Source organism: Notolepis coatsorum, assembly GCF_963971535.1.
Source record: "Notolepis coatsorum genome assembly, chromosome: 11".
NCBI classification, from domain to species: Eukaryota; Metazoa; Chordata; class Actinopteri; order Aulopiformes; family Paralepididae; genus Notolepis; species Notolepis coatsorum.
In genome coordinates this window covers 100,971,274-100,986,883 of record NC_140175.1, presented here as the reverse complement: position 1 = coordinate 100,986,883, position 15,610 = coordinate 100,971,274, and the positions used below count along the sequence as shown (strand labels likewise).

At 45.8% G+C, this 15,610-nt stretch overlaps 1 protein-coding gene across 1 annotated transcript in view; it reads right to left on the bottom strand.

The window, feature by feature from the left end:
- npy8ar (neuropeptide Y receptor Y8a) overlaps positions 1 to 15,610 on the bottom strand; it is a gene marked incomplete at both ends in the record, with an annotated part of 145,343 nt that overhangs the window by 14,945 nt on the left and 114,788 nt on the right. The window contains one exon of the mRNA XM_084325024.1: positions 14,066 to 14,307. Coding sequence (XP_084181150.1) covers positions 14,066 to 14,307 — 242 coding nt within the window. The remainder of the gene's footprint in view (positions 1 to 14,065; positions 14,308 to 15,610) is intronic.

The following is a 15,610-nucleotide window of genomic DNA, read 5'->3' as shown; positions in this document are numbered from 1 at the left end:
ATGAATATGTGAATGAAAAAGTTTAACGTTGCTACACCCTGAACAATACATATAGGACATTGAATGGGCCATAATAATGGCAATTTAGCAATAGAATTTAAAAAGTTATAGCCCTGCAAAGAAGGGGAACTTCTCCATAGACAAATAGAGCTGGCGAGGGATGGTAAATTATGAATTTAACCCATGGCGATTAAAGTGTTAATTTACATTTTTATATTTTTTATAAAAATAAAAATAAATAGAATGTTAACAATCACTTTCCATCACAGACCTAAAATCCAGTTTTGTTTACATGCTTATATATTTCACATTAGACACGTTTGTAGAATAATGTTCCGGGCTCTGCGGCTCTGCAGATATACTATTGGTTTCATTCAATGACCCGTTTACTTTTGTGCAAAGCATTGTGGGAGGACTAACACTAGGGGGAGCTGGTTGGCGTCGGTCTGGTAGTCGGTAGAGAGATGTGAAGAAGACCGGTATTATCCACGAGGGGAAGGGGTACAGGTACGGGGTCTATTCGGCGCTATCCACGGGAGCGAGTGGATGTCTTGGCCAAGAGCATCCTACTTTTGAAAACCAAATGTGCAGCATCGGAGCAGAAGAAATAACGCTGCGTGCCATAAGCTTATCAATACCAAGTATAGTAATTAGGTTATGCCAAGACGAAGAGGACGTTCGGCAGATGGACTGAAGATGAAAGTTGTTTGCGTGTTAGAACGTTCAGTCAGGCTAGCCATGTCGGCTAGTAGCTTAGCTAAAGACAGGGACAGCTAACTAGCGTTAGCTAACCTAGCTAGCTAGCGTTAGCTACGTTATCGAGTGCTAACGTGTGGCAGATAAACTAGGAACAGACTCCCAAGTTCATCCCAACGGGGGGGACAATATCATGGGACTGGTGAACTTTGTCATCTCCACGGTCGTCTCCTTCCTCTTGGACCTGATTCTGCGTTAGGGTGAGTTTTTAATGCAATCTATTCTGTTCCCGCCATGGATCTCTCTCTCTCTCTCTCTCTCTCTCTCTCGCTCTCTCTTGCTCTCTCTCTCTCTTGCTCTCTCTCTCTCTCTCTCTCTCTCGCGCTCTCTCTCTCTCTCTCTCTCTCTCTCTCTCTCTCTCTCTCTCTCTCTCTCTCTCTCTCTCTCTCTCGGTCTCTCTCTGTCTCTCACTCGGTGTGTTGCATCGTGCAGTTCTCCGTCTCTAGTGCTGTTGTTTTTCTTGTTGTTTTCAACTGCTAGGCAGTGGTGGTTATTTTGGGATTTTTACCCAGTTATTTTATACTGGTGTTTTGTGTTTCCTACAGTTTTTATTGTATTTTATTTTATTATTGTATTAATTGTATTCTTGTGTTTTCCCCCATCCTCTCTCATCGCTCAGCGATTCCAGTGGTTACCCCTCTCTGGGGTAACTTTAAGATTCCCCTTTTTGTGTGTGTCTGCATGTGTGTCCTACACCCCCCCCCCCCCCCCCCCCCTATCCTGACACCTATACTGTAAATCCCAAGTGTGGGCTCCATTTGGGTGCTCGATGTGACACACGTGGTCACTTTCCATAGGCAGACAATAGATCTCTCACAGGTGATGTGTGTTATAGCTATAGGAAAACGAATGGACTATTAATAAGTCGCTCCTAGCATTGTTTGTGGTCCATGCAGCTGAAGTTCCAGTGAGCAAAGCCAGTGCCTTCTCTCCGCAACGCCCAATGTCCTTTAGGGTTAGCGAGTTGGCTTTTAAGAATTCCCATTAACCCCAAGTGCAGTATCAAGGACAAACTGGAGAGGGAAAGTCTGTTCATTTCTGCCATAGGCGGGGCCGGGCGGACCTTCCTACAGGCGATATAGGCGGTCGCCTAGAGCGCCACCCAGAGGGGGGCGCCAAAAAAAAAAAATGTTTTTTTTTTTTTTTTTTTTTGTGCAGTTTTGTCGCCCACCTCTATATCTGCAACCATTATTTTTACATTAAAAAAATTCTAACATAAGGGAGAATGAGCCAAAAATCTAAAACGGTCGGTCGGTCTGAGCCTCAGCTTTAGGTGTTCACAGTCAGAACATGCTAGAGCGCTGTGCATTGATGGGTATCGGTCAAGTGTTTATAGAATTGAACATTGAGGAAAGAAAGACTAACGTTAGAGAACTATGAAGAAAAAAGCAAAAAAAAAAAAATAATTACAAAAAAAAATTTACAAAAAAAAGAAAAAAAGTGGTGAATCTCGCCTAGGGCGCCAAATGGGCTAGGTCCGCCCCTGGGCGGGGGGGAAAGAAATGCACCGGGGCTGCTCATGAAGACGTGAATATATTTATACAAACCACTGACCTACAGTGTGCTTGGCCACTGGGGAACAACAGCACCAGAATAGCAGCCTCACTGACCTTTAATTATAAATAAATATATATATATATCTTTTTTTAATGGCAGGAATTCTGGGTTTTAATTAGGGCTCTGGCCTAAAGTCGCTGCCGTGGTTCTGACAGAACCCTACACAGGTGTCTGGTCGGGCCTGATTTATTTATAATCAAAGCTCTACTCAGAACCATATCCCAACCATATCACCACCAATGATAAAGATAGCTCTAAATGTTGTGCCTTAACCCTTTCACTACCACACTACATAAGGTTAACCGTAGTAGTGAAAGGGTTAACCCTTTGTCGTGTGGCAGTGAAAGGGTTAACCTTCTGTATTGTCGCAGTGAAAGGGTTAACCCTTTGGTAGTGTGGTAGTGAAGGGGTTAAATGGGTTATAGTTCTGCTGTTTGCCCTATTTCCACCTTACTACCAATAATGATGTTGATCGGTAGAATCCTTTCTTAGCACAATCCATGCTGTTCCTCATGCTAGCTCTGATAGTTGGCCACAAACTAATGCAAAGTCAATGGGGTCAAGCTCCTGTCTGTACAAGCTGACTAGGGTTGGGTACCATTCACATTTGAATCGATACCGGTACCCAGCGGTACCTTTTTCGGTACTTGTCTAAAAAAATATGTCTACCTACCTCAGTTGTAAAATGTTTTCCAAACTTCTAATTATTTATTATCATTATTATTTATTTAAAACAATTTGTTAATGTATATATATATAATTTTGCAGCAAGCGTTGTCTGCATCTAGCTTTGTAAAGTGTAACCACAGTTGCCACCGTTTTTTGGCTTGCCATTGCCCCGACTGCTTTGTTGTTGTTGAATCAAGTCAAATCCTACAGTAGGTAAGTGTGTATTGTGCGTGTGAACATTGACGTGAATGTGCGGCACACTTCATAGGTTTCGTTTCGCGGTAAACTAAACTTTGACGTCATCTGACTTAAAAATAAATAAAACAGTTTTTTTCATTTTTTTTTTGCATTACCGAAATGTGGCACCGGTGGATCTCACGTGAATTGGTACTCGGTAGTACCGACGTGATTCGGTCGATACCCTTAAAATTGACCGCCGGGGATTAGCCTTATCCTGTGGTAGTATTGCCACGCTGTAAACGATGGGAGTTAGTCACCTTGTTTGTAGAGCTAAATCTATATTCTATATTATAGCCATGGATACAATGACTATAGTCATTTGACATTGTTTCTTCCGGTCAAGATGCAAAAAAGAGATTTTTCCATCCTTACATTCCCGTGTTATACCGTGGTGAATATATTCTAGGGTAATTCATGAAATGCTTAGTTATGGCAGTATACGTCGATTCCATTGTAGACATTGCCGTTTCTTGCCTGAACCCGCTATTGTTCCGGAATCAAATCTACATCATAGGTATTATGTTCCATCATGAATGCATGAAAGGGGGGGGGGGGTCGTTTCTGATTATTTGATTGTCACTAACGGCATTCGCATTGAACACTAAAAACAGTTTTATAGAATAGAATAGAAATACTTTAATGATCCCGATTTGTAGTGACAAATTGCCTTATTAGCTAATGTACGCTAGCCGCAATGCTAACGGTTATAATGGTAAAACCAAGTCACATTATTAGCACATAAGCTAAACAAAATTTGCAATCTTTTTGTGAGACTAAACTCTTTGTTCTTGGTGGTAAATTGTGTTGATGTTGGTTTTGTTTCATCAATAAATGAGGCAGAATACACAGTGAATGTATCCTTTTTTGTTTATTGCACTTTGTTTACATCTACATTTACATTTAGTCATTTAGCTGACGCTTTTATCCAAAGCGACTTACAAGTTCTGTACGACAAGTCATCAGGAAGGGTACAACTCTATCAGCTGAGTAACAATGTTCATCAAGTGTTGCGTGCTACAGTGTAGGTTAGTTTATTAGGACAAGTGCATGACAGTAAGGTTAGTTAGGGTTCGATTTTTTTATATTACATTTTTTTTAATACATTTTTTATTTCAGATAATGGTTGAAGAAGTGCGTCTTTAGTTGACGGCGAAAGATTGGACGGGTTTCGGCTGTCCTAACTGGGGTGAGTAGTTCATTCCACCATTGTGGGGCAAGGACTGAGAATAGGCGACTTCTCTTTGATGACCCTCCCGGAGCTTGGATAGGAGTAGGTCTGAGGCGGCCAGAAGATGCAGAGCGTAGGGGTCTTGAGGGTGTGTAGTTAGAGGCCATTGACCGGAGGTAGGCGGGAGCGGTTCCCTTTGCCGCACGGTATGCTAGGTCAAGGGCCTTGAAGCGGATTCATGCAGCAATGGGGAGCCAGTGCAGGTCCCTAAGAAGTGGGGTGACATGGGCCGACTTCGGTAGGTTTGAGATCAGGCGGGCCGCTCCGTTCTGAATGAGTTGAAGAGGCTTGGTGGCAGTGGCCGGGAGGCCAGCGAGCAGTGCGTTGCAGTAGTCGAGGTGGGAGATGACTGTTGATTGGACGAGGAGTTGGGTGGCTTCTTTTGTCAGGAAGGGGCGGATCCTTCTGACGTTACTCAGGAGGAATCTGCAGGTTCTGGTTGTCGCTGCGATGTGAGCAGAGAAGTTCAACTGGTTGTCGAGGACAACACCAAGGTTCTTGGCGGTCGGGGACACGGTCACAGCTGCATTCTCGACTGTGATGGAAATGTTGGTCAGGGGGGAGGATTGTAGTCGGATGGTTCGATGTTACCAGTGTCAGGGTCTCGGCTTCTGTAATGGAAGAGAAAGATGACAGAGTGAAGGATGAGGTTCTCGATTCAGTATTTGGAATGGGTGGGGGTTGGGAGAAGGAGCTGCGGATGTTCCTCAAAGAAGATTGCGAAGTCTTCGGCAGAGAAAGATGAGGGAGGAGGGGGTGGGGGGGGGGGGGGGGGTGAGGAGGGAGGACATGGTAGCATGCAGTTTGCGAAGATTCTTGGCAGAGGCCTCGATCCTATGGTGAAAGAAAGAAGCTTTGGCATTAGTAATGGTTTTGGAGAATGGAGGCGTGACTTTCTATACTTCCTCTCAGCCGCTCTCAGGACTTGTCTTTGTTCTCATACTGCATCTGTCAGCCATGGACTGGGTGGGGAACGGCAGGCAGGTTTCTCAACGAGGGGACAGAGCTTGTCGAAGGAGGTTGCAAGGGCTGAGAGGAGGGTGGAGGTTGCCATCTCTGTGGGGAGAGCAGAGAAGGTGTCACGCAAAGGTAGAGCAGATAGTATGTCATAGGAGAGGGTGGAGGGGGATAGGGAGGGCAGGTTGCATCTGAGTGAGACGGTTTGAGTTGGGGTGAAGACCTTTCAGTTAAGCATGAGAATTAGTGAGAAGGATATGAAGGAATGGTCAGATACATGTAGGGGAGTTACCGTGGTGTTAATGATGCTGGAGTTACGGGAAAATATGAGATCCAAGGAGTTGCCTGCTTTGTGGGTGGGAGGCATGGCAGTGGGAGTCAGGTCAAAGGATTGTAAGAGGGAGACAATAGAAGGAGGGGGGTACCATCTTCCGGTAAGGAGCTTAGAAGCATGTCCAGCTCATCTGTGAAGTGATCGAGCGGACCTGGAGGGCGATAGAGTGTAACAATGGTGAGATTGAAAGGATTAGAGACAGATACTGCATGATATTCGAGAGAGGAGAGTGACAGTTCTGGGAGTGGTGTTAAGTTTGTAGCCCATGAAGGATATGTCATGAGGCCAGTGCATCCACCCCGTCTGGAAGGTCGAGGTGTGTGAGTGAAGTTATAGTTTCTAGATAATGCTGCATGTGTTGATGAGTTATTGGGGGTTATCCAGGTCTCAGTTAGAGCCAGGAGCTGTAGATTTTGACTATGGGCATAGGCAGTAATGAAGTCAGCTTTCTTGACTGCTGATTGACAATTCCATAAGCCTCCCTGTACTGTGACAGGTGTATTAGTGGCTGTAGGAGGGTAGGAGAGATTAGCCGGTTTGCTAGCAAACTGCCGTGGGTGGGTTGAATCTGTTCTGGAGGAGCAGATTGTGGATATAGGTATGAGACACATTGTGGTGTCAAGAGTGGCAGGGAGAAAGGTGAAGGGAGTAGGGAGGAAGCGAGGTAGTAGAGAAATAGCAGAGTGGGAGGGAAAGTGAAAGATAGGATTATGGTGTACTTAGCACTAGGTCAGGGGTCAGGAACCTTTTTGACTGGGAGAGCCATAAAAGCCAAATATTTCTAAATATATTTCATTGAGAGCCATATAATAATTTTAACGTATAATAAATTAAATATGTCTTACTTTTAATGCGACTTCTGGTGCTGCATGGTTTTGCTGATGGCCTTGTAATCTGGTTCATACGTGGTGAGGTTGAGCTTCATGCAGGCGTTGAGGCTTCCATCAGTTAAATGTGAGCGTAGGTTGGTCTTAATGTTCCTCATATGCGAGAATGACTGCCCACATGCATATGTAGAGCCAAACATGGTCAATACGGCAATACTCACGCTGCATTGTGTGGTATGTCACAGGAAGCTCGTTCCAAGTTTTAAGAATCAGCTGGTCTTCAGGTTGAAGATTTTTTATTTCTGTCCACTTGTGTTCCCTCGCCAGCTCTGCTCGCTATATCTTTAGCTACAGATACTATTAGCTGTATCTTCAAAACTAATTTCTGTTTACTTTAAAATTACACAGTATTATTAAGAAATATCACACGTATAAAAAAAAAATATTTTTTTTTCTTTTTTTTTTTTACTCAAAAATTTCTGGGAGCCATATGCTGTTACCAGAAGAGCCATATATGGCTCGCGAGCCATAGGTTCCCGACCCCTGCACTAGGTGGATCGGTGGATCCCTCGGCGGAGAACTCATGGAAAACTCCTCTTCGTCCCTCTTCTTTTTCTCGACTCTTCGCAGATGCTAAGCCAGCTAGCCTTTAAATCTCTATCACTAATTAGTGCTGTCTAACACCTGGCCCTTAACACTTTCAGTGCCAACGACGAGATTTCTCGTTAGTTCATGCCAACCGTTGAGTGCCAGCCGACGAGAGATCTAGTTTTTAATCGTTATTTTTTTTATTATCGATTTACATTCATTTTTCATCAATCTAGCCTCACGTTACCAGTGGGGATCTGTCTGAGCTCGAACAGGGAAAATACCGTCTCTCCGGATGGTACTGCACCCCATTGGATTGGATTGAATGAAACGCATGGAGAAAAAAATTTCCTGCTTCCACATTTTACTTGTCAGGCATGTAATCCGAGCCTACTGCAGTCATCGCCCACCATCAGAACAGCAGAGAATATGTGTTTCCAGTACCCAGTGTTGGATCAATAAATGCGATCGATATTTGGAATGGCGATCAGGAATTGGAATAATCTGATCTGAGGTAAGGAATCTACAGTATTTTACCAGTCTTGGGATAATCAGAGCTATTTTCACCTATATATCAGCGTGTGCCATATGTGTGTGTGTGTGTGTGTGTGTGTGTGTGTGTGTGTGTGTGTGTGTGTGTGTGTGTGTGTGTGTGTGTGTGCGATCAGGAAATAAGAGAATCGATTTTCAGCCCGCTTCTATAGCGTGCATAAGTACACATATACTATCGATAATCTAGTGTTTATTTGAAAACGATTCATAAATAGGCCGAAAAATTACAACGTGTTTTGTGTATTCCTGTGTATTCCAGTAAAGGGCGATTTTCACAGAATCTTATTTTTTTCCGGAAACTTTAAAAAAAACTAGCGTTTTTCAAAATGGTATAAAACGGAAATTAACCGATTAAAAAACAATCCGTTTCGACAATGTTGACTGCAAACAAGTCATTGATAAGCGACGGTCATATTACACACACAGCCATAATTTAAGATATAGTTTATGCGTTCGCAAATATGAGAGCTCTGTCATTGAATAGAGCGGTCGCACGCAACAGGGTTCCTAGGCACCGCATGGCTGGCACGGAAAGTGTTAATGGGTCACTTAAGAAACGAAAATGGCCGCTTTAAATATGTCCCTTAATCAAGTCAGCTGGTCCAGTCAGCAATCAAGTCTCAGTTTAAAGATTTTACTAAATTACTTAAAATGTCTTACCCTGATGCAGTATAAGTCTCTCAGTGAATGTGCGACAACAGATTGTCAGTACAGAGTGATTCCAGGTTTTTAAACAGGAAGCAGCCTTTAATGGGTCACTTAAGACAGGGGTTCCCAAACTTTTCAGGCCGGGACCCAGAAAATAAGGCGTCAGAGAGCCGCGGCCCAATGCACATCGTCAGGCTTTTTTTTCTTTTTTTTTGCCAGGCGACCGATTTCTTAAGCCAAATATCACTTCAATCCTATTAAGTTAGTTCAAGTTAGTTATTCATTTATATGTGCTATTTATGAGAGGGCTAACTTGTTGCAAAATAATAATGATAATAATAATAGCCTCATTAAAATACTATTGTTGCTTCGGTTGTTTTCAGCGTTTTATGTGCATAATCTGTTATTTAGTTTGAAATGTTCGTTGAAATAAGTAGATTTTTAGTTTTTGTTTATTTATTAAGTTAATATAAAACCATATAGTCACATTTTAGAATACAATAGAATATAATTTTAGAATACAACTAGAAACACTGTCCTGGCCTGCTTCTAAGTTCAGTGGCCTTAAAAAAAAAAAATAAAAAAAAAATTTGATTATTTTTTTTTGTTTTTGTTTTTTGGAAATCATCTCACGGCCCTCTTGTGGCTGCTCGCGGCCCACCTTTGGGTCGCGACCCCGACTTTAGGAACCACTGACTTAAGAAACCAAAATGGCAGCTTTAAACTTTGTTCTTGCTGCAAACAAATAATGAATGCTAATGTTTAGTTGTCGCAAGGCTATTTAAAGATGGCGGTTTTGTGTTTTGTGCAGGATGTCCCCCCCCCCCCGTGTAGCGCAATGATAACGTAGTGACGATTCTCTCTTCTGACCAATCAGTGGTCTGCAGTGTTTCACGTCACTTTTCTGGTGGAGTCACTTTAATGTTGCTTCAGTCACGGGAGTTTTTAAGGCACCCCATTCAGAGTGCTCTGGATAATTGGTGAGGGAGTGCTAGATGGAGATGGGCGTGGCCAGTTTGTGATGGGCGTGGTCAGTCTGTCGGAAGAACAATAATGGAACTCGCACCATAGAAAAAGCGGGGATACGTGGGAGAGGGATAGGGTTCTGAGTAGAGCTTTGATCTGGGCCCAAAATAAATCAGGCACGATGCTACTGTACGTGAACCTGTGTAGGGTTCTGTCCGAACCGCGGCGGCGGAGGAAGGGTTTTTAGTGGGAACAGCGTGGGTTTACAATTACATTTACATTTTGACATTTAGCTGACGCTTTTATCCAAAGCGACTTACAAGTTATGTACAGCAAGTCATCAGGAAGGGCACAACTCTATCAGCTGAGTAACAATGTTCATCAAAGTGTTGAGTGCTTCTACCAATCACCAACAAGGAACAAGGAACCAAGGAAACTATAAAAGAAGGAAGAGTCATTACAGTTTTAAACTGTGAATACCAAACAGAGAAGGTAAAGATGACTTTAAACTGTTAAACAGTAATCCAGAACAATTGTATTGCACTGTAAAATAAATTATTTTATATGTCTGCACTTTATGTGCTCATTTTATGTCTATTCTATTCTACTATTTTATTGCACTGCACTATTGCACTATTTTACTCTGTCTATTTTATCTTACTCTTTTTATTATTGTCTATTTAAAACTGAATCAAACCATAAACAAGGTGGCCTGTTGGGATGTTAGATTCTAATGTGAAAAACTATGATTTTATATGTCTGCACTTTATGTGCTAATTTTATGCCTGTCTTTTTTCTGTTGTGAAGCACTTTGAGCTGCAGTTTCTGTATGAAAGGTGCTATACAAATAAAGTTTATTATTATTATTATTATTATTACATCAACACCAGCGTTCTATGCTCTGTTTGGTACCAGTTCTATTGAAGCCTATGGGAGATGCTTGGAGTTAGCAAAATATATCAACCAATATATCAAACGTTACTGTAGCTAGTTAACAATGCAACAAATTGCAGATGATTCTGACATCCGAGGTAATAACCTAAATGACGTAACGGTCATAAACGAGGAGAAGGCTGATGATACCATTCAACTCAATGTCGGCGGAACTGAAAGTTCTCACACTTGGCACCAATGTGCGTCCACACGCTACACAGTGACGCGATGACCCTTCCTTCTTTTATAGTTTCCTTGTGAGGAACAAGGAAATGAGGAAAACAGGGTTAAAAAAATCACAACTATCCCCTTTAACCCTTTCACTACCACCAAATGGTTAACCCTTTCACTGCGACAATACAGACGGTTATATAGTCGTACTGGCGAATCGCGTCCTGCTCTTCGCCATCGAGATATACCTCATCTCCAGTACCTAGTGTACTCCATCAACGAATAAAACAAATACACCCAGCACCTGCCAGGCCCCGCCCTAGTGACGTACTATAAAGCACTAGGCGTGGTCACCACTCGCTCTTCCTCTATTTTAGTTTCCATCATGGCGGATGCTTGCACCCTGTGAAACTAGTTGTAATGAAAAGTTTAGAGAAATTACGCAATGTTGAGTGCTTACCGGAGATTTGCCTACCCCTGGAATCTTCGCGGCATGTTCTGACGGCGCTCGTATGGGTTCTGCGACTCTGCAGCGGGATGCATTTCGATGCATCTCAGCGTCGAGTCTGTAGTCTCCTCGTCTTGTTGACAGCAGACAGAGGGACGGCGTGTGAGGTGTAGCTATCGAGTTACCTCACACAAGGTAGGATCTGCGCCACTAGGCATTATCGCTGGTGTTAGTAATGCTGCTTGTTGTTTTGTTAGACAACTGAGTTGTATATCGGCGCCAGGGGCAGGATGTTTGGGTAAACGTTCCTCTGAGGTGGACGTTTCCCAGGCTGTCCTGGAGCGCGCTGCTAATACTAAATGCTATAATGCTGGGTCACTGTTCTACTGTTCCCCGCTGTGGGATGTCACTAGGCATGACAATGCTGGTATTTGTGATGTGCTCGAGTTGTCCTGGGAGACAACCGAGTTGTGTATTGGCGCAAGCGGCGGGATATCTGGGTAAACGTTGTTGTTTTCCCCGTTATCCTGGAGCGCGTGGCTAACGCTATGCTATGTTGGGCTACTGTTTCTGTTTTGTCTCCCTGCTGCGAGAATGTCTGTCTACACTACAGTCTTCCCTCCTCTTAACCATTCATGCTGACGGTCAATCGGTGTCTACTGGGGGAGTATTGCGGGGGGGCTTTGTTTACCTTTTCATGGGTAAATGGGCTGAGGTCTAGGGCTGGTGTGCTGTTGTGAATATTATGAATGAATGCGGGACTGGTTCTCTGGTCCGCATCCCTTTAACGTTGTGTGCATGGGCTAGCCCATTCTACAGTATATTGGTGGTGTTAGTTCATTTATTCATTAACCCCTTCATGGTGCACACCACAGTGGAGGTTGCTGGTTGCTGGTTGCTCCGTGTTAGCATCAGTCCTTTGCTTTTGACATGTTGAAACAGTGCCCCGCCCGGCCGATGCCATGAGGTGGGTCGGCCCGGCGAGTGGCTGGTGGGCTGCTAAAGCCTGTACCGCCACGGTATGGAATTGGCAGCGATTAGTAACTGTGTTCGAATTGCTGTTTTTTCTGTCAAAAATGGTGTCTGGTGGCGGGGCCTTGAGGGCCAGCCGACGTCGACACATTGCGCGAGGTTGTTGACGTTATTAGCTTTGACCTAGCCGCAAGCTATAACCGCTCAGGGCTCCGCTCTCCGCAGAGGATCTTGGTCTTCCGCTGAAGCGCGGGCGGTATTTGTCCTAGGCCCCACACCGCCTCACGCCGCGCAGCCAGAGGTGAGAGCACGGCCTCGTCAGCGGCTATGGCGAGGCCCTCGACAGGCGGCCATGTTTTCCCCCGCCAGAGGTATCCTGGGCGTTGAGTCGACAGGTGTCCACAAGGCCGACAGCCTTGGCGGCCGAGGGATCGGCCATGTTGGATGAGCTCGGCTTGGAATATACAAGCCGTCGCCGTCGTGCCGCGAGCAGCCCGCTCTCCGATCACTCCCTCCCCCAACATCAGCGGAAAAGGGGCTCTGATTTGTTTTCTTTGGCTGCGGGCCGCGAGCGTTCGTTGAAGCGCATGCGGCCCCACGTTTCGCTTCTCATGGGGACAGGGGCTGACACCCAGTTGATGGCTGAGCCTGGGTCAGTCCGTGAGAATGTTGTGCTGTCAAGCGGCTCCCACACCATAAGCTGTGTTTGGTTGAGCCTGGTGTTACATCTGTCAACTACAAGTGTTGTCAGCAGGGGGGCTCGAAACCTTTTTGAGGCACACAGTGCGGGCTTCCCCGACCTCGCCTTCGCCAGGCCGGGTATCATGTTGGTGCCTCCCACTCCTGAAAGATTGGCAGTGGTCTCGCAGGCGCGCGTGATTTGGGTGGTAGTAATATCACTGCAGGGCTACGGTGTGTAGGAACCCATGGGGGCCTCACACCTTGCATGTCCGGCTGCAGAACAACTCCTCAGCATGTTCTGGGTACGACTATATAACGATTATATGTTATATGAGTACTGGCTGAGCGTCCTGCTCTTAGCTTGCCCTGAGGTCCCTTGGGGAAACTTTTCTTTTGGAAACGGTTTTCCGAGGAAGAGCGAGTGGTGACCACGCCTAGTGCTTTATAGTACGTCACTAGGGCGGGGCCTGGCAGGTGCTGGGTGTATTTGTTTTATTTGTTGATGGAGTACACTAGGTACTGGAGATGAGGTATATCTTGATGGCGAAGAGCAGGACGCTCAGCCAGTACTCATATAACTAGGTTATATACATAACCTATTGTTAACCCTTTCACTACCACACGACAAAGGGTTAACCCTTTCACTACCACATGCCAAAGGGTTAACCCTTTCACTACCACACTGGAACTGTCTTCCCAGCGATGTTTGAAACATCAAAGAAAAGGCTAGTTTTAAAAGAAATCTCAAACACTATTTACACTCACACACACAATACAATCTAGTCTGATTGATTGATTGATTGATTGATTGATTGATTGATTGATTGATTGAAAATGTCATTGGCGGATGGCAGAGTGGGTACAATACAGTGCGGCTCGGTGCATGCGGTTATTGGGGGGATGCGGACCGGAGGGCGACTTTCGTCTTGTTTGCATCGGGGTCCCCCATTTTCTATTCATGATACAGCACAGCTTGAATACATGCACACCCTGATAAAATGTTTTTATTTGGTTCTAACTTGATTTTATCTCTTTGTTTTTTATCTCTTGTTTATCATCTCCTGTTTTACATTTCTTTTTATTCTATGATACGTATTTTTTCTCTATTCTATGATTAATTTTCTTTGTGATATATGCTTTCTTATGTTCTATAGGTGTATGTTATCTTGTGTATGTGTATGTTGTTGGACCCCAGGAAGACTAGCTGCCGCTAAGGCATCAGCTAATGGGGATCCGTTTAAATAAACAATAAATACTACCACACTACAGGAGGTTAACCCTTTCACTACCACACTACAGAAGGTTAACCCTTTCACTACCACACTACAGAAGGTTAACCCTTTCACTACCACACTACAGAAGGTTAACCCTTTCACTACCACACTACAGAAGGTTAGCCCTTTCACTACCACACTACATAAGGTTAACCCTTTCACTACCACACTACAGAAGGTTAACCCTTTCACTACCACACTGCAGAAGGTTAACCCTTTCACTACCACACTGCAGAAGGTTAACCCTTTCACTAGCACACTCACCTGAAGGGGTTGGCGGGGATGCCGATGTTCTGGAAGGGGGAACTGGTGAGGATGTTGAAGGAGAGGAAGGGCAGGGAGATGCAGCAGGCCACCAGCCAGGTCAGCCCCACGGCCAGGTAGGAGTGGCCCGCTGCCGGGGACCAGCCGGTGGGGTGCAGGATCAGCTGGTGGCGCTCCAGAGCGATCAGCACCAGGGAGAAGATGGAGACCGTCACCGACAGGCACTGGACAAACGGAGTCACCTGGGCAGACAGCGGAGAGAGGGAGGAGGAGGAGGAGGGGGGGAGGAGGGGGAGGAGGAGGAGGAGGAGGAAGAGGAGGGTGAGGGGGGGGGAGGAGGTGGAGGAGGAGGAGGGGGAGGGGAGGGAGGAGGGGGGAGGAGGAGGGAGGAGGGGGAGGGAGGAGGAGGGGGGAGGGGGGAGGAGGAGGAGGAGGAGGAGGAGGAGGAGGAGGAGGAGGAGGAGGGGGAGGGGAGGAGGAGGGGGGAGGAGGAGGGGAGGAGGAGCAGAAGGAGAAGGAGGAGGAGGAACAGAAGGAGAAGGAGGTGGAGGAGGTGGGGGAGGAGGAGGAGGCGGAGGAACAGAAGGAGAAGGAGGAGGAGGAGGAGGAGGAGGAACAGTAGGAGAAGGAGGTGGAGGAGGAGGAGGAACAGTAGGAGGAGGAGGTGGAGGAGGAGGAGGAGGAGGAACAGTAGGAAAGGAGGAGGTGGAGGAGGAGGAGGAACAGTAGGAGGAGGAGGTGGAGGAGGAGGAGGAACAGTAGGAGGAGGAGGTGGAGGAGGAGGAGGAGGAGGAACAGTAGGAGGAGGAGGTGGAGGAGGAGGAGGAACAGTAGGAGGAGGAGGTGGAGGAGGAGGAGGAGGAGGAACAGTAGGAGAAGGAGGTGGAGGAGGAGGAGGAGGAACAGTAGGAGGAGGAGGTGGAGGAGGAGGAGGAGGAGGAGGAACAGTAGGAGAAGGAGGTGGAGGAGGAGGAGGAACAGAAGGAGAAGGAGGTGGAGGAGGAGGAGGAGCAGGAGGAGGAACAGAAGGAGAAGGAGGTGGAGAAGGAGGAGGAGCAGGAGGAGGAGGAGGAGGAGGAGGAACAGAAGGAGAAGGAGGATGAACAGAAAGAGAAGGAGGAGGAGGATGAACAGAAAGAGAAGGAGGAGGAGGAGCAGGAGAAGGAGGAGGAGACGGAGGAGCAGAAGGAGGAGAAAAAGAAGGAGGAGGAGGAGGTGGAGAAGAAGGTGGGGGAGGAGGGTGGAGAAGAAGGAGGGGGAGGAGGGGAGAGGATATGATAAGTGGCTAGCTAGCTAGACATGGGAAAGGCAGATCTGCCATCTGTTTGCACTTACGAAGCATTAAACATTCATCTGGCGTTTTGTCACCGTTTAGGTCGGGTGGAAGCCTCATAACTCTGTTTTTATTATTAATTATCTGAATCTCAAGTTGACCTCATCCTAGGCTTTGATCAGAGAGCAGCGCTTTGTGAATGTGAATGAGTGTGTGTGTGTTTTAGGGTTGAGCTCAAGTCACTCTAAATCTACAATTAAAATTCAAATATC